Source organism: Pseudochaenichthys georgianus, chromosome 21, assembly GCF_902827115.2.
Source record: "Pseudochaenichthys georgianus chromosome 21, fPseGeo1.2, whole genome shotgun sequence".
Lineage (NCBI taxonomy): Eukaryota > Metazoa > Chordata > Actinopteri > Perciformes > Channichthyidae > Pseudochaenichthys > Pseudochaenichthys georgianus.
This window is the reverse complement of record NC_047523.1, coordinates 9,263,902-9,283,335: the sequence shown is the minus strand read 5'-3', so window position 1 is coordinate 9,283,335 and position 19,434 is coordinate 9,263,902. Positions and strand designations below refer to the sequence as shown.

The window sequence follows — 19,434 nt, the reverse complement described above, 5'->3', positions numbered from 1 at the left end:
TTTGTGTACCCAATGATTTCCGACCTCTGTGAAGGAATGACTGGCTGGCCCATTGCTGACAATGCAGGCACGTTGAAGAGAATGTAGCAAAAGCAATCCTTTCCAAGCCTAAAGCAGGTCAACCCTTTGTATTTGTTTAAAGTTGGGAAATGAAATGGTCCTTACTAGTGTCTGGCACAATTACATCAGGATTGAAAAGTGAGTGTTGGACCATCGTCTGTTTGGGTACATTCTACACATAGTCCAACAAAGTGCACATCTGGTGGGTGGGAGCGATGACTAAAAGGTGAGATGGTTCCCTAATGAGGGGTTTGTGGAGCTTGGAATATGCATGTATGTGTGAGGATGCATTAGGATATCAGCTGTTTGACTTTTGGGAGCAAAGGATGGCCTTGCATGCAGCCTGTATGACCAACCAGACTCGTATGTCAATCTCACATTCCAATTGATTACAGACATTGAAGTCCAATCTGCATACACATCCAATGTTTTTCATAATTAGCTGCGTAAGGTTAACACATGACATGTTCCATGCAAGTGATTGAAGAAGTGAATTGCTGTAAATGGAGACATTTTGAGACCAAATGAGAGCACCACAGACCGTGGAGGCTTTTAAAAAAGGCCTCAAAACCCATCTCTTCAAAAGAGCCTTTGCCTAGACATTTTTATCACCCTTTTTATTTTTATTTTTTTTATTTTTTTATTGCTTTTTTTATTAATTCTACCGTGTTGTGTAATGTTTATTTATACTGTTCATGCTCACTACTTGTAGCACTTCGGGATTTGCATTCAAATATGAAGTGCTTTATAAATGGAACTCATTATTATTATTATTATTACAAATGTCATCATTCAGTTTTGACACATGCTCATTTTTGGAGTTTTCCTGCTTTAAAAATAGCTCACAAGCAAAATGTCAAAATGGAGCTGGCGGGTTTTCCCACCAACTGGATTACGGTACAGTTTTGACTTTTTCTCCCCATGTCTGTGAGATAGATATAAGAGGGAGCCAGTGTAGACGTGTGAGCGCAGGCCGACTGACGAGGCCCTCCAGCTTTCCCATCCTGAGTTGATCAGAGGAGACATCTGGAAGGCCTGGTGCAAATGACTTTAATGTTACCTGCCATTCATGCAACAGTTAAGGATTCGGGTCGGCCTCAGGTGTTCTGGAACTCGGACTCTGCGCCTGTCATTTCCCAGTCCACTTTGACTCATTTAGGAAGCAAATGTCTGTTTTATGCTAAGGTCTTGGATATCTCATATCTTTATGAAGATACATAAAGCTATTAATCCTCTTTAAGATAGTAGCTTTTACCACGCTTATTCAAAATTAAAAAATATGCTACTTTGTAATGAATCCAAAGAGTATAAGTAAGACGGTCAACACAATACAGTCATGTAGCACACGTCACTTTGAAACTTTTTTGCATTTGCTCCACTAAACTTGCTTTTCCAGATTTTTCTTGTGTTCTTGACACATCTTGAAATGTGCAATACATTTCACGAGGATTCTTCAGATATTGAAACTGCATAATTTATACTGGAAAGTATTTTTCAGTTCTCAGACAGACAAACATTCAGCCTGGTGTTTATGGTCGTACAGCAGAAGGCAGGACCTCAGGTTCAGCTAAACCCCTCGTGTGTTTAAGCTCTCAACAGAGCTGAGTGCAGACCCACTGATCTCCAGCACCGGGGCAGTGGGGAGGCTTTGAACCGGGCAATAGAGCTAGCACATTAGACTCCAGGTGGTAAACCAAAGCAATTCTTCAAAGAACCTACGTCACACGTTCTCCCAAAACAGTGATTTTTCTTCTAACATGAGGAAACATTGGTTTTGATCAAAGCAGTCATGTTTAGTCTCCAGTTTGATGCTAGTTCAACATCCGAACCAGAATGGGGATGAGCGCACATCACTATTTGTGTCCCTTGTGTTTCCTAAACGCCTCCAATGATTATGCGCTGACCTCTCCAGAGTCACCCGGGGTGATGGAGGAGTGAGCAGAGATATGCAGGGGCCCAGCTGTTGGTCCCTGAGGGCCCGGGGCAGGGACATTCAGCAGATGTCACACAAGTCGGAAGAAGTTTTTATAGTGTCTTCAGGAATGTGATGAATAGATATAAATCTCTAGCCTTTTCACACCCTAGTTGTATTAGTTGTCAATATTTGGAAGACATTTTAGCTATGAATAATCAACCCACGTAAAGACCATTTGTAAATCAATTTAATTGTATCACCCATCTGAAACCTTAACATTGCAAATATCGCAACATGTTCTTTAGCACAAACTTGAGACTGTTTTTTAAATATTAACATTTAGGGTAGAATTCATGTGTTTGGGCCCCCATTTAGTTCAGTTCTTCTAGACTTTTCTACATGTTTTGATTCTTCCTTTATGGTGGATGCATGCAAGAGTAATAGTTTTCTGTGTGTAATATTTCCATGTTATACATTTTGGTCCGTTGATGCAAGTGTTTTGCAGAGAACCCATGTAGTAATTATTCTATCACTACTTTAAATGATAAGGCTTAAACATTGTAATACATTCCACAAGAAACATAAAGATGTGTTTGACCCATGCAGAAACATGTTTCAAGTTGTTTGACTCAGATACTGCGAGCCAAAAGTGCCAAAGATATCTTGGAGAATATACATTACCTTAACAAAGCCGATCACTTTAGCAGACATTGCATTTTAAAGACAAGATCAGATGACTTCAGTCCTGAAGTTGAAGTCTGTCGTTAGTCTTTGATATACAATGTCTGCTAAAATAATCTGCTCTTCTTAGTTTCAAATGGCCCATCCCTTTGCCTTTTATAATGCAAGTCGACCCTTTCCATCTTAGTTATAAACTGGTTTGTTTGTTTGTGGTCCCCTAAGCAAAGTTGCTTTGCCAATGCTTCTCATAACAGCCAACAGGTTGTTTGGAGTCAGTCAAGGTCACTTTCCTTCCACATGTTATGACATGTGTTAATGCTGTTTTCAATCATTTAAACACATTATCACCTATACTTCTGTTTGTTTTCTTGGTTTAGTACAGACTTAAAGACTCACTATACAAGAGTCCAATGCAAGTAGCAGTATTTATTCCTGCATCCATCAGTCCCACTCCCTTAAGCCCGGTCTAACATTACACCCTGCCATGCAGCCCTCCCATCTAACCACCAACATATCCCCTGCATATTGTGGCCTCACCTCCTTTTTCTCTCCCCTTCTAGAAGAAAGTGGAGTCACCCTGCTCCAGCTGATTGGGGACCCCCCCCCCAGCACCATCACACAGGTCTTCGGGCCTGACAGCAGCCCTGGCTATGTGTTCGGCCCCGATGCCAACTCAGGTCAGCTGGCCCGCACCTACCTGCCGAGCCCCTTCTACCGAGACTTCGCCCTCATCTTCAACCTGAAACCCACCTCCGAAAGGGGCGGCACCATCTTCTCCATCACTGATGCCGCTCAGCAGATCATGTACGTGGGTGTGAAGCTGTCCGCGGTGCAGGGGGGGAACCAGTACGTCATCCTGTACTACACGGAGCCCGACTCTCAGCAGTCCTACGAGGCGGCCCGGTTCCTCGCGCCCTCCATGAAAGACACCTGGACTCGCTTTGCCATCGCTGTGAGGGACGACAAGGTGATGTTCTACCTGAACTGTGACACGGACCCTCAGGTGATGCGCCTGGAGAGATCCCCCGACGAGATGGAGCTGGAGGCCGGCGCCGGGGTCTTTGTGGGGCAAGCTGGAGGAGCTGATCCCGAGAAGTTTCTGGTGCGTATCCAAGCTCCGTCCGTTATCAACTAAACATTATTCAGGCCCCTGAAATCTGGAAATTACATATTTTCAGAGTAGTTACAAACATAATTGGATGATGAACTGAATTAGGCCTAGGTTACATGTGCACAGATATTTTTATAAACAGGGTTTTCCTCCTTCCTGTCTCTCTGAGTATGCAGGGTGGGCCACATGTGTAAGGTGGTGTGGGCGGGGGTTTGTGTCTAGGAGTGTTGCATGGGAACTTTAGAGCGCATAAGGTAGGCCTTTTTGCTCAGTGTAGTGGAAGAGTACCTGTACAGTATATCTATGTGTAAACATGTAAAAAAAGTCCTATTACCAGGTTTTTTTGGTCCCATTCACTGGTCATGATTGTATTTATGCCGCCGTTGCTCCAAATGTAGCCCCATTAGTGATGCTTACCAAAGAAGAAAACAACTATTATTGATTGGCTTGGTAAAGGCGGCTTTCTGTGTGTTCCTTTTCTTTTTTAAGTCATAGTATAGTATTCAAAATAATTAAGAATACTATGACAAATAATATGCAAAAAGTTATAGTGAATGATGTTGAAAAAAATGCATGGTTTAGTATGTATAAATGTATAATACATACAAAAATTGGCTAGGTTTAGTATGTTGAAAGATTTTCACTATATATCGTCAAAAAATGTATTGCGTCGTATGTTGTAAAATATGATTAAGTCATAGTACAGCAGGTCAAAAAAAGATTGTATTTGTGCCGCCATTCCTCAAAATGTTGCTCCATTATCAAAGGACATTACAGCACAAATTCTGGCATTACAGGTCAAGTATTTCGATGCCCTTTTTTAGCCGTCTGTTCAACAACCTTGAACGGAGTTTCTGAAAACACTCACCGTGACCACTTAGTGACCTCAAACACTGCTTGGGTGTGGACATATAAGGCGAAAAACGCAAAGAAAAAGCTATGTCACAAAAATTCCTGTGTACGTGACTAGGCCTAGGTCAAACTAATTCCTGTGTCAGAAAACCACACATCTCACTTTCCCAAACTACCTCTCTAGAACCAACTTGAACAGCGCCAGGTCTCCTAAGCCGTGAAGTTCAGAAGAGTATTTTGACTCTCTTTAGTCAATCATGTGAAACATCTTGGACAAATAACTCTCATATGATTTCATTGCTCAAATTGGCCTCATCTTAACGGAAACATAAATGTCTTGAGAGGGGTCTGAGAATAATTGGAAGACCTCACAGCTGGTCTGTAATTAACTTCAGTCACCTGACTGCTATAAATCCCAGTAGTTGACCGTAACAACTGTTGACCTTAGCTGCCAGTTGAGCCCCGAGCCTGTTTTTCAGGTCTCAGGCTCAAAAATGACATTCCCAGAACAATTGACTATATCTTCACTTCTAAAAAGGGGTACATTAATAATCTTTTTTCTCAAAGTAATGATAAACTTGTGAGTTGGATGTAGAAAAGTCAGAATCAATATAGAATTGTTTTATTTTAAAGTAAATTCAGATTGAACATAGTAAAAAAAATTAAATGATAGTGTCCGTCCAAAATAAAACCATTACTTAGAGTGAAAACCACCCTTGAATGATGGGATAGTAGACTAAAAGCTTTAGGAATCCAAACTATAACATATAATAAGTACCCTGTATCAAGATTGATGCAAAACAAGTGACATTTGACCTTTATAGAGAGATTTCGAAGAAAAAAAACACTTCTGGGGTCATTTGGGTGCATTTTCCATATTTCTGGCCCCCCTCGTCGATTTTGATGATTGACACCTCTTTTTAACCGTTAGATTACATTACATTATTACATTACATTGCATTTAGCTGATGCTTTTATACAAAGAGACTTACAATAAGTGCGTTCGACCAACAAAATACGAACAGAATCATATAAGTACATCAGGTTTCATAGAGCAAAAACATTTCAAGTGCTACTCAACTGGCTTTAGGTAAGCCAGCCCTTTATTAGTATATAAGTGCTCTGTTAATAGTTCTATCGCTCGAAGTGGAGTCGAAAGAGATGTCCTGATGTCAATGGGGAGCTCATTCCACCATTTTGGAGCTAGGATAGCAAACCCACGTGTTTTTGCTAATGGGAACTTGGGTCCCCCTCGCAGTGAGGGTGCAGCGAGCTGTTTGGTTGATGCAGAGCGGAGTGCACGTGCTGGGGTGTATGGTTTAACCATGTCCTGGATGTAGGAAGGGCCAGATCCATTCGCAGCATGCTACGCAAGTACCATTGTCTTGAAGTGGATTCTAGCAGTTACCGGAAGCCAGTGAAGGGAGCGGAGGAGCGGCGTGGTGTGGGAGAATTTAGGAAGGTTGAAGACCAGACGAGCAGCTTCATTCTGGATGAGCTGCAGAGGTCGGATGGCACATGCAGGTAGACCAGCCAGGAGGGAGTTGCAGTAGTCTAGGCGTGAGATGACGAGAGCCTGGACCAGAACCTGCGTCACTTTCTGGGTCAGCTGGGGACGTATCCTCCTGATGTTGTAAAGCGTGTATCTGCAGCAGCGGGTTGTAGCAGCGATGTTTGCAGTGAAGGACAGGTTGTTATCTAGGGTCACACCCAGATTCCTTGCAGTCTGAGTCGGGGAAACAACAGAGGTGCCGATGTTGATTGTTAGGTCAAGAGTGGGACAATCTTTTCCCGGAAGGAAAAGCAGTTCAGTCTTGTCAAGGTTGAGCTTGAGGTGGTGAGCGGACATCTACTGAGAGATGTCAGCTAGACAAGCGACGACCTGGGTCTCTGAGCGGGGAAAGGACAGAATTAATTGGGTGTCGTCAGCGTAGCAGTGGTATGAAAAACCATGCGGGCTAATGACTGATCCGAGCGAGTTTGTGTACAAGGAGAAGAGGAGGGGACTAAGAACAGAGCCCTGAGGGACCCCTGTAGTTGTTGCAGAGCCTGATACTCCAAGTTCTTGGAGAGTGCGAAGGAGGATCTGATGATTCACTGTGTCGAATGCAGCAGACAGGTCCAAAAGGATGATGACAGAGGAGAGGGAGGCTGCTTTAACCGTGTGCAGTTCCTCAGTGACAGCAAGGAGGGCAGTTTCTGTGGAGTGACCTGCCTTGAAACCAGACTGGTGCGGATCCAGAAGGTTGTTCTGATGGAGATAGCAGGAGAGTTGTTTAAAGACAGCGCGTTCAAGTGTTTTAGACAGGAACGGGAGGAGAGAGACAGGCCTGTAGTTTATAACATCAGACGGGTTGAGAGTGGGTTTCTTTAGGAGAGGGTTTACTCTTGCCTCCTTGAGACTGTTTGGAAAGTGACCAGAAGTTAGAGCCAATAGAATCGAGGGGAAGTTCCTAAAATCCATCTAAACATTACCCATTGGTGAATGAGTGATGCGTAGCCAGAATGCCCAAAGCCGGACGCTGTCATACACTCTCGTAGCTAATATGAAATCTCCGTTATTGACATAAATATGAAGATGGATTATCGGTAATCATTTCAAAGTGACACAGACACATTGGATTAACCTATGGATTAACCTTCAGCTCAGTGATGATACTTATATTTCTGGAATCTGTGGAATCTCAGCTTGCTAATCGATATCTTGTTTGTGCAGATCTAATAAGTAATAAGGGTATTTTAACGTGAGTTCTGTGCTAAGTGCGTTAGCATTTTTTCGCTCAGGGCTAATTCAGAGCCTTTGTTATTACCCTTGTGTTTCGTTTTGCTAAAGATTGTTAATATTGTCTGATAGCTGAGTTTCTTCCCGTTAAGTGGATATGAAACATTCATGGTTTATTAAATGTTAAGAAGCCCTCAGACGCTGTTTCTTGCAAGATGTTGCGTTTTGCCCCCGCCCACGGGGCCGTGGGGTTTAACTGGTTATAGTGGTTCACCCACGGCTACCTGCACGGAGAAAACACGCAACTGCAGGCATTTTAGTTATAATTGTTCTTCCTGACACTGACTATTGCTTTGGTTCAGGGGTTTTCAAAGTGTGGGAAGGTGAGCCTCCCCTCAGAGAACATAAGAACAACCTGCCCCCCCCCCCCCCCCCCCCCCCTCCTCCCAATTATTATTGCTATTATTATTATTATTATTATTATTGTTGCTATAATGCAGGGGTATTATTATCCAGTGGAATGCCCTTACCTACTGGCCTAGTTAAATCAAAGTGGTTACTTTTTTTTGGCTGTGTAGTTTTACACACCGTCTTATTTGACTTTCTCAGGACTTAAAACTGTTTTTTGGGGGCAGAACCCCACACAAAAAAACATATATTTACACACGTAAGGTCATCATCTTAACAGTTTGTTATGTTCATCGAGTCATCCGTGAGTAGAGCATCAAGTTGGCATGCCTATAACAGCTGAATGCGTTGATTACCATCTTGTTCAGCAAGATGCCTCACAAACTTATTAAGATCAACAGCTTTAGTGCGTTTTGATTCAATGCTGAGTACAGCCACTTGACAGTCTCTAGTTCTCTGTCAGTGTAGACCGCAAATACCTCATTCCTTCGGTCTACTTGGGTCCGAATGCACCGACCCGTTCAAATGAAATCGCCACCAATCACATTTCCTCGCTCGCGCCAGGGCTGGGGGAGGGGTTACAAGGCACGCGTCTTGTGTTGCATTCACTTGCACTCGGACATTAGGGATTTTCTCTCAGCAACGTCCGATGAGCCACAACTTTTATTTCAAAACAAAGCTGCCAACTGGGGTGGCAGCTGGGGTGGCAAGGCTATTTTTAGGGTGGCAGTTGCCACCCCATGCCACCCGGTAGATCCGCCCCTGCTTGACCGGTACTTGCTTTTGATCAAAGTCAATGCGGAAAACCCGCACTCACACTGGTAGGCGGAGGTGAAGGGAATGAGCACTTTTACAGCCTTTTTGGCGAGGTGGGGGAACTCCACTCCACAGACAGCCAAAAGTGTGCAAGTGATGTTTTCTGCCAGAAGCTGTCTCCTCTTTCACTTTAGGTAACTTCACTAGAAATCGATCCATGTTGCAGCTCGCATAAAGCTAGCTGAAGTTAACTATATTTATATTTCACTGTTTCTCGTTATTTGTTTCTCACGCTGCGCCTCCCCTGAAGCTCTCTGGTGCCCCCCAGGGGAGGCGCGCCTCACACTTTGAAAACCGCTGCTTTAGTTCATTTACCTAATACTTAAATATTTCTATCGGACAAACAATCAAGATTGTCTGTTTTCTTAATGTTTTGATGTCATTATAATTCACTAAAAGAATCATATTAGAGCCAGATATTAAATAAAAATCAATATTTCCAACTGAAAATCAAGCCCTCCTTTGGGGAGAGAAGATACATCTGTAATTCATGCACATCTTCATTATTTAGCTTACCAAATAAGACATTTTACGAGACTTACTGACTTACATGCAAGCTATTTACTTGCCATTCCTTATATATGCATACATCTACTTTATGTTCAGTAGATATACACTACATACAGCATGACCTGGTTGTTTGTAACTTTTGAGTGACACTTTTGCATGATAATGATGGTCGGTGAGCCATTTTCATTGTTTAGTGTTCTAGTCTTTCTGCTCATATGGACTGAAATGACCTCTCTCTACTGAAAATAAGACTAAAGGCCAGGAAGCCATAAAGGCAGAACACCTTATATCCATTTTTAAAATTCCCTCCATCCACTGATATATTATTACATATATGGGAAACAGGGAGATATGTTAACACTACTTAAGTCAAAATTCCCAAGAAGTTCTTCCCATACATGTTAGGGGGATTAAGTGTTTCCCAGCTGAACCCCTAAATCTGTTTATTGCTGTGTTTGAAGACAGCTGTTCATTAGTTGTAAACCACTTTGCAACTCTTCCTCACAATTCCAGTTGTTGTTATTACTTGAGCCCTTCTGAGGTATTCTCTTGTGTTCAGAAATATGTATTATAAAGTGTTTACTTGGAAAGTCCAAACAGACCCTGTTCCTTCTGTGTTGACCTTCACACGGCCCTCAGCTGTAGAGGTCTTGTAATTTCTCTAATCAAATGAAGACTTGGCGGGCTTCTTTTGCATTTAAATGTTTACATATTTATAAAATGGACATTCTTAAAGAGGATTTGTTTAGCGATGGACCTTTTTGTATAGAATCTAAGATTAATTGTGAAGATCTGAAGCACTTTGTCAGAAAAAGACTATCGACTAAACATCGAGTCAGGCAGTACAACCATTACATTTCAAAGAGCTTCTTCTGTTTATCTTCAAAGTTCTTCTGATCTTTCTTCTCAGGACATACATGTGTCCTAAAGACTTGACTACAAATAACCCACCAGCAGAGAGACCACCTCTCATTCAGAGCTAATGCCCCTGTGATAGGCAGTCAGATAGCATGAATGCTATCAGTGCGAGTATCCTGTGTGGAAACATGTAACAGATTGTGTGTGGGCACAGATAGTGGCACTTCACAGGCAGAGGCTAACACTGAGACATCAATAGCCCCTGTGATTTTGTGGAGAGGGGGAATTCCCTGAGACAAAAGGCAGCAAGTTCAGATAAACATCCACATAATGTATGATGAAAGTAGGTCATGTGTGAGAACAAGTGCTGCTCTATATATTACATGTATCGTTAACATGAAAACACCATGTCCTTGTTTTGCTACAGGGGGTGATCGGGGAGCTGAGGATTGTGGGAGACCCCCGCGCTGCTGAGAGGCACTGCGAGGAGGATGGAGACGACTCAGATATGGTGAGTTCAGGTTCAGGTTACTTTATTTGTACACTTTGGTGGATTTTGTTTGCAGTAGACAAGGCATCCATCTTGACACCAAGTTCACAAACACACAGAGAATATACAGTGGTGATGAAAGTTGTCTGTACTACATTAAATCAATAAACCACACACAAAAAAATGTTGCTACAACAAGGTTAATCTGAGTCGTGGCTACAACCAGCGCTCTGATGTCGAACATTTCAGAGTGTAGTATTCAAAAATATTAGAAAAAACAGCAAAGAAAATACACAGTATAGCATCTCGAAAATATCACAAACAGAAAGTATAAAATGTCTAAATATGCAAAAAAACAACATAGTGTAGTATGTTAAAAGTATGAAAAAAATGGTACACAATATTTTCCAGAAAATCGACTTTGTGAGGCTGAGGCAGTCAGCATGTGACGCTTCACCCGCTTTGGGTAATAGCATCTAACAAGTGGAATGTAATGAAATGTCACACATATGAGAAAAACAACATAGTATAGTTAGTCAATAATATGGAAAAAATAAATATATAGTATATCAAAATATGTCAACAAAAGAAAAAGGGCATAGTATAGCATGTAAAAAAGGCACAAGAATTCCGTAATATAGTTGTCTAAAATAGGAACAAATAGTTGGTTGAAAATATGCAAAAAACGACATTGTATAGAATGTCAATTTTCTTTCCTGCGAAGCAACACAGTATAGTATGTCAAAAATATGCCAAAAAAGGACATAGTATAGAATATTGAAAATATGCCAAAACATGACGCAGCATAGTATATCAAAATATGCAAAAACGACATAGTACTGTATGTTGGAAAGTTCAGTAAATATGCAAAAAATATGAAGAAACAACACAGTATACTATCCCAACATTTTCCCAAAAAACGACATGTCAAAAATATGAAAGAAAGGACATAGTATAGTGTGTCAAAAATATGAACAAAAGGACATAGTATAGTAAATAATATGCCAAATAACGACATGTTATATTATGTCGAAAATATGAAGAAAGAACATAGTATACTATGCCAAAATGATCCCAAAAAACGACATTTTATAGTATGTCGAAAATATGAAAAAACAGTATGTCGAAAACTTCTGAAAGAAACGACAAAGTGTAGTATTCCAAAATATTTGAAAAAACAACAAAGTATAATATGTTGAAAAAATGCCAAAGAATGCAGTAATGTCTAAAATAGGAAAAATAGTCGCATAGTATGTCGAAAATAAAAAACTGAAAAAACGACATGTGTATGTACATTTTCATCAACTGCCGAAAAATCTGATTTATTTTCCTTCATGTGAATAGTTAAACTCCTTTCACAAGATTATCATTTTAAAAGGAGTCAGCTGAAAACATGAACAAATCTGCCGGAAACACGGCTTTCAACCGACTCATGGCGCTACCATTACCCTAATTGGCTAACTAGCAGCAGCTGATGAAATCTGCCAGCGATAGTTCATTTCAGCTTCCAAAATTGAGATGAGAAGCCTTCTTCAGAGCTCCTCTGATGAAATCAGGGACCCGTGGTTTCAAGTATTACTCAGAATGTTGCCGGTGGATCTACCTCTGCATTAGAGAAGCCCTAAAGGAGCACAAGTAATGACATTTAACTGGGTTTGTTGATGTATTCCAGCATGTTACATCAGTTACACTGTAAACAATAGTGACTCTGTAAAAGATAGGAGTGTAAGAGCAGCATTTTCCACTGACTCCGACCACCCACACACAAACACAGGTGCCCCTCCGTAGCCCCCCAGCAGCCTTTACTGTTCTTTGGTCAAACATTGACTTCACAGCTGCTGAGACCACCAGAACCCCACTGACAGAGGAAGGTTCACTCGTTGCCTTCACATCTTTAGATGTCCTTTGGATTAGACGGGAGAATCCCATTCTGAGTGGAAATGATAGGTTTCTGATTTCAGGATGTCTTTTATCTCAAACACACACAGCTGTTCACAGGATGCACTCAGGATTACTAAAACACTGTGTATATTTTTCAACAAGGACCTTGTCAAAGGGCGTCATAAAATCATGTTAAGAGCAAAAAAACAATATGTCATTTAATCAAAAGCACACACAATAACTAAATTGCTTTTAGAGCGGACTTCAATTTGACCTGGAGACAATTGGACATCCAGTTAAAAGAGCATTTTCAGATATAACAAACAAACCCAAAGAAAAACTTGATCACATTAAAACAACATGTCTGTTCTCCTCAGGCTTCAGGTGATGGAAGTGGCGACGAGGAGAGGAATTCAAGACCAGCTGGGGAGACGCTCAGATGGACGGTATGGAACAACTTTTACAAATATACAAATAATTGTCAATATACGACTCTCACTGTTCCTCAGCCCTGTCATGTGATGACGTGCAGAGACGTTCCACTGATGCACATGTGATAAACTTCTAAAGTTAGGGGCTCTAAAAAGAAAGGCCAGAAAGAATAATAAGAAATGGAAAGGAGCAGTTTTAATAGTGAAAAATAATGAAAGTGACCCGAAACACCTGTTTCAGAGACTCCATCTCTGTCAATATAAGGTTAATATCCAATACATGGCTGTCCTGCTTGCAGTTATTTTACTTCGTCTCCTTGGTACATAATATTGAAGCAGTATGGTCTATACCATTTCCCCCCTGGAAGGTTTGTTTGATGGATCCTTTTAAATAACTACATAAGTGAGTGAGAAGAGGTATGAAAGAAGAATGCTTTGTTCCCTGAAGAGGACCGAACAGCTGACCAGTTCGACATGTATACCTGACAGATTATTAGCAGCAGACCACTAAGGTAAGGTATACCTCTGATGTCTCAGGTTACTCGCTATAAGTGAGCGAACACACTTATCCCTGAGGAGAGATTAAAAACTGCTGAGTTGATGTCTGGAAATGGAGCTGCTTCTGTCTTATAGATCGTGGGACAACGACTTTTTACATGGAGAGATTCCTCTGGTCAGACTATAGAGGAAACAAGTGAGAGAAATGGGGATGTCCAGAGTTAAGGATTACATATCATCATTCGGACATTTTATTGCTTTCTTGTTTACTTATAGAAAGTCAGCAAGAAGAGTGTTCACAGTCGATCGATGGTTTTACCATTTTAAAGCACGCTTTGCTTTTACAGTAGTGGGATCATCTCTGTTGTGTATCAATTCAAACACCTTCCCTAGTACATTGCCATGTTTTCTACACTGTGGAAAATTGGGCAGAGCGTGAATTTTGACCATGTAGTGTTGTCCCAGATCACACACAGTCATTGTGCCCTCACCGGAGCTAGGTATGTTGTTAGCTAGCTAGCTATGTTTAGCGGTAGCAAATCATTACATACAGCTCAATTAACTCCCAAAAATATACTGTGCCTATATTTCAACACCATTATAGTGGTATGTTTATTAAATAGTGAAAACATAACCATGTATTACTTTTTTTTGGTAATGTGATTTAATTGACTTTACTGGAGCAACAGCAATTGCAGCTGATCGTGTGACTTCCATTACGTAGCCAAGATGCCAAAGAGTTTAAGGCATTATTTAGATTATCGAAGAAGAGTCAAGAGTTCCACACGCGTTCTGAATGCACCACCCGAGTACTCGGGTATTTTGACATACTATTATTACGAACGCTAATGTTGATAGATAGCCGCTATGCTAGCACTGGGATGCACATATGCAGCCAAAATAGCAGATGTAAGAACAGAAGGACACACATTGAGACTCAGCTCTGCATTCAGGTGAGGTGCTCTGTATCGACTTAGTTATATTTGATCACCTCGATTAAGATACCACAAGATGTCTGACGGACAGTTGTTTCTTACCCAGCATGCACATCAGCCGCGTTCACACAGAGTACTTTTCACCCGTACTTTTCGCGTTTAGTTCCGTTAGTACCCCTGATGTGAAGTGCCGGGAACTTTTCACCTCATTTTTAGCACCTGCTGAGAGCAGGTACTTTCCTGGGGAAAAAAAGTACCACAGTTCTGATTGGCTGGGCAATTGCAAACCACGCCCCGTAAAACTCTGAAATGTTTTGTAGAGCCGCCATTTTATTATCCTCGCATTAGCATTATTAGCATTAGCATTCGCCCAGCACACAAACGCAGAGAGACTAAGTTATGGCAACACAAAAGAAAACATGGGAGCGGTGGAGATGAGGAGGTGTCGGCGTTCTGGCGATTTACTCGGAAGGGAGTCCCAGCAGCTTCTACTGAAGCCAGTCCCCAGCTCCGGGGACTTCGGGTGGCAGTATACGCCGTGAAGTTGTTTGCGGCCTGCCAGTAAACCCAAAGCAGAGGAAGACGAAGTGACGTCAGCGGCTCATTTGCGTAATCTTCCCTCAGGGAACTTATTCCGGTGTGAACGCGATCGGCTCTTAGTTCCATAGGGAAACTAAGTGCTGGGAACTAAGTACGGCAAAGTACTTGGTGTGAACGCGGCTATTGGCTCTGTTCCATACTGTCACACCCCTTCATGTTCCTGTATCTCTTGGCGTCTCCCTTCATCTCTTCTTGTCACTTTTTCGCTACCCCCCCCCCCCCACCCCTTTTGTCTTCCTCTCTCTGCTTTCTGTCTCTCTCACACACATAATCAGATTCCATAGACACCCACTCACCACCACCCCCCTCAAAGATAGCCATGCAGGCTGAATTCAGCGCACCCTGCTCCCCTGTGCGTGCATGTGCATGCCCCCCCACTCACAATTATAGTGGAGTTAGAAAAACCAGATGTCAATTTGGACTCGATCTGATCCAAGTCAGAGCCCCCCCCCCAGCGCCTCAGGCTTTGTTATTCTGACTGGTTTGTAAATCAACTGTGTACAGGAGCTGACAGGGGTGGAAAGAAAGTGAGAGACGATGACGGATGGACGGACGGACGGGGGGGGGGAGGGTCGGGCGTCGGAAGTCTCTTCATCATTACTGCCATATTACCTGCAGCTTTTATAAGGGGGCTTTTCCATCTGTGCAGTAGCTATTTACCAAAGGATGTCATGCCATGTACTGTAAAAGACAACAGCTGGCATCTAATGTCTACCTGCCGATGTTTTCATGGAACATACATTGTGGACCGCGGTGAGACCGGTGTAATTAAGGCAAGTCTGGGCAGAGGGGAGTCAGACGGGAGAGTTGTTCGAGTGAAAATTTCCATTTTGTCATTCTGGAATCCATGATGATAGATGGCAGAGGAGGCAGTCACCCTTCACTGTGTCACACTGCAGGCCAGCAGCCTCCTCCAGCAGGAAGCACAGAGGACACGTTCAAGAGCGTGTGAGTGATTCAGGGAGAGGTCAGATGCTTGGTAGTACTTAGCAACGGCCTATTTATGTCCATCATGTTAGGAAAGCTCTTGTAAATTCTTAATCTGGACACCTTTATAGATTTGTTTTTATTAGGAGTTGTAAGACTTGGACTTGTTCGCTGTGAGATTTCGGCTTACTTGACCTGAAGTCAATTAACTGAGGAGACTTGACTTAGTAACCCATACATATTAAAAACATCTATACTGAATGCAGTTATGACTTTGCAAGCTCGGCCAAACTCCCACAAGTCATTTATGACATAACCAGGCACCAGAATAACGTTTTTTTATTCAGAAGCTTTCAATATGAAATGTATGAATTAATAAATCTGTACACATAAATGAGTAACTTTATAATTTCTCCTCTTCATCAACATATCACATGTTTTCCTCCCTACAGCCTTGAACATTTGAAAAAAAGCAGAAATGATTGCTTTTAGTTATTAAAACAGCCTTTTTTGTTATATATTTTTGATCGTTTTTTGTCTTTTCCTCAATATTAGAATTGGCTTTTGTATGCATTCTGGCTGCTCACTGCTCACATCCGGACGCAGACTCTGCTGGCTCCGGTGCAGCTCCAGCCCTGTAGCCTCATACTGTTGTCAGGCCAGCCGCTAACAGCAGCTCTCCACTTCTTGATGTGTGCACTTGGTATTGTTGCTAGGTGATTTAGGGACATTGTATGCATCCTGGCCTGTTTTTAACAAGATGTAGGATCCATCACATCTCTGTCAGATAACATTCGGACCTGGTTTGGCTCAGAGGGGCTGTGATACCTGTGGGGTAGATGTAGCAAGAGTGAGACCAAGTGCTGAAGATGTAATGCCTCTACTTTCATACATTTAAATACCAAGAAGCTAACTGGTTAGGTTGGAGTCATGTTTTGCATTAAGTTTGAAAGGTTAAAGCATGATTCCACTTTATTATGCCCGTAAAAGTTGAACAAAGCTGAATCAAGCCGAGGTTCTGCGTTTTATAAACAGCCAGATTGTTTTTCCATCATCTTTCTGTCACGGTTAGTTAACCACACGAATCCAGAAAGCTCCCTCTGTGATTCTCGTGGGGCACGCAGTAAAAAATGCTTCCTGCACTGCTGCAGAGGTTGAATAATGTTCTTCGCCGAAGGAGCTACATACCTGCTCTTATATTGGGGGGGGGAGGGGGGTTCAAATCCATCAACACGAAGTTCTAAAGAGGGGACCCTCCCTCCCGTCAGCCCCTCTGTGATGGACGTTAAGGAGCGAACAGGCAGGGTATTCTCTTTCACATTAATACATGTATCAGGCTACAGCAGGCAGAATTCTTAGCATAGCCAGCGCTCTACAGCGGGGGGGAACTGGGTAGTTATTAGCCCCGAATCACTATGCTCCTCTAGCTGCCCCACCCCCCACCCCTCCCCCTCCACTCTTCATCCCACTCCTCACTGGAATTCCACAGGTGACGAACCAAGGTGTGTCACCGATGAAGAATGAGTTACAGGGGGGGGATTTACATTATTCCTCCCCCTCTCTTGTTTTTACCCAGAGGCAGTTTGGGAGCAGACCCCCCCCCTCCCCCGACTTTCTACAGCATGTCACTCAGTCCTGGGCTGAAGTCCAATAGTCCATTTAGCTTAGGAACCTTCCTGACGGAGTGAAATGACCCGGACGTCCCTCAGTGGCAGCAGCCATGATAAGTGCCGTTCCAATTCTCTAGAGGTTTCAAACTTCCTTTAGCTTAGGAACCACTGGACCTCCCTTGATGAAAGGAGAGGAGAAAATGCTGCCCCACAATGCATTGCAGCCGCAGCATTTGCCGTCACTCAACAGTCGGCCGTTCACGGAAACAAACGATTATGACGGAGAAATGTATCATGAAAGTTACGGTGCTTATTAAGCATTTTAAAACGTATGTGGTAAGTTGGCAAAGTGCTTTGTTCTGAACGTTCATCAGTATTATAATCAAAAAGAGAAATATGAACGTTAGTTTTTACTGAAATGATCAAATAAAGTCAACATCTCACTGAGCTGTGTGGGGTTTGTTCAACTTTTAAAAGATGTCTGAATGGTGATATACACAGTGATAGATGTTAAGGACTAACGTTTATAATAAATACATCTGTATTGATTTTAAGATCTTTAGTTCATGAAATCATACGTATTGGGATCATTTGTATTAATGTGGACCGGAGGGAGAGGGGGACGAGCAGAAGTTTCACTTTCCTTTTTTATTTCAATTCCAACTTTGGTCATGAAGAATATGTTTCTCTGTTGTCCACGTTCATAAAGCAAAGTAGCAGCATCAGAGCACGTGCAGAGTCTCTAGATGAGTTTACAGTAGTCCCTCGTTCTTATTAAACATCCATGTTGTAGTCCGCTGTATAGAAAACTGTAGTTTCCATAGTTTCCCCACAGCAGCAGACGCACATTCATGATGTCCGCTGGCGCATCATAAACACGTCGGATAGTGAAAGTGCAGTCGATTCTCTAAAGTACCGCAGTCTCTTCTCCTAAGTCCTTTTGAATTCTCCTATCCACTATCCCTTAACCCCGTGACGTTTCACTCAGAGGTCAAGGGATAGACGATAGGGTTAGACGTTAGGAGCTGATTTTTGGATTATCCGACCGCAACCCTGCTGTGATTTTAGTGACTGGGGATTGTGGGTAATCTGCAGACTCAGGGTACACAAAAACATAAAAATGAAAATATTGTCTCAGTAGGAGGGTACGTGTATTTCATGGCTTCATGCAGAACATTGAAGTCAACATTTGAAATGCTGCACCGCTTATCTTGTCTCGTTATCTTATTCAAAGAAGAGAGTCCACACGGTAATGCTACGCTAATATTAAGAGCATCATATTATGTTTTGGATCAGTAACACTGTTAGTTGCGCAGGAATGTTTCTGACTTCAGGGTGTTAAGAGTACAAAATTAAAAAACTAATGAAAATGTTGATTTAATTATTTACATTTTAATATTGCTAAATATTGCGCTTCAAACCATATTTTTCGTTGTTAAGACTTTAAAAAGCAACATTTGTAACTGCGAGTTTGATCTCCCGCTAGCTGCACGACAACACTGACCAGTTGTTTACAGAAAAGAAAAGTTATTTAATAAAACCAACTTACTCATTTGATGTAACTAGTCACTTAATTGAAATAAGGATTCTATTGAAAAGCATCAAATGTGAAAATGTACATTGGGTACCGCCCTATTTCTAAATACATTAAACCATTTTGGCAAAACATCCATTCATATTATTAAAGGGCATTTTAGGGAAAAACAGTTTGGGGACTTTTTGGGACAAATGTAATATTCTTTCCTAAGCCCTGCCCCTTTTACTTGATCACATGGTTCCTTTAGCTTAGCTTTGCGGGTTGTAAGTGGTTCTGAGGTTCTGAGTAGCAGCAATGAGATGACACCATACACAAACAAAAACATGATTACTAACAACGGTTTGAGTTTCAATTCAATAACCGTCGCCTGGTTCTTATTACATCTGGATTATGCCATTTTGCAGGTCGGCGCGAACACGTTCACAAGGAGACGTTTTGCAAGAGAGGCCAGGCATGAGCTGTCTGACACAAACTGCAATTACTGAAAACAATAACTATTTCCCCAGAAAACGTTCTGTTCTTGGTTTGCCCTGTTTCAAAGCTTTGTGTGGAGCTGGGAAACGGCCCTGTTAGCTATGAAGAGAGCTTTGTC

The 19,434-nt window shown here is 42.0% G+C and overlaps 1 protein-coding gene across 1 annotated transcript in view; it reads left to right on the top strand.

Annotated features, from left to right (window-relative positions):
- Positions 1-19,434, top strand: part of LOC117466767 (collagen alpha-1(XVIII) chain-like) — a 92,225-nt gene that overhangs the window by 46,986 nt on the left and 25,805 nt on the right. Inside the window, 3 exon segments of the mRNA XM_034110209.2 lie at positions 3,217-3,758; positions 10,361-10,444; positions 12,682-12,750. Coding sequence (XP_033966100.1) covers positions 3,217-3,758; positions 10,361-10,444; positions 12,682-12,750 — 695 coding nt within the window.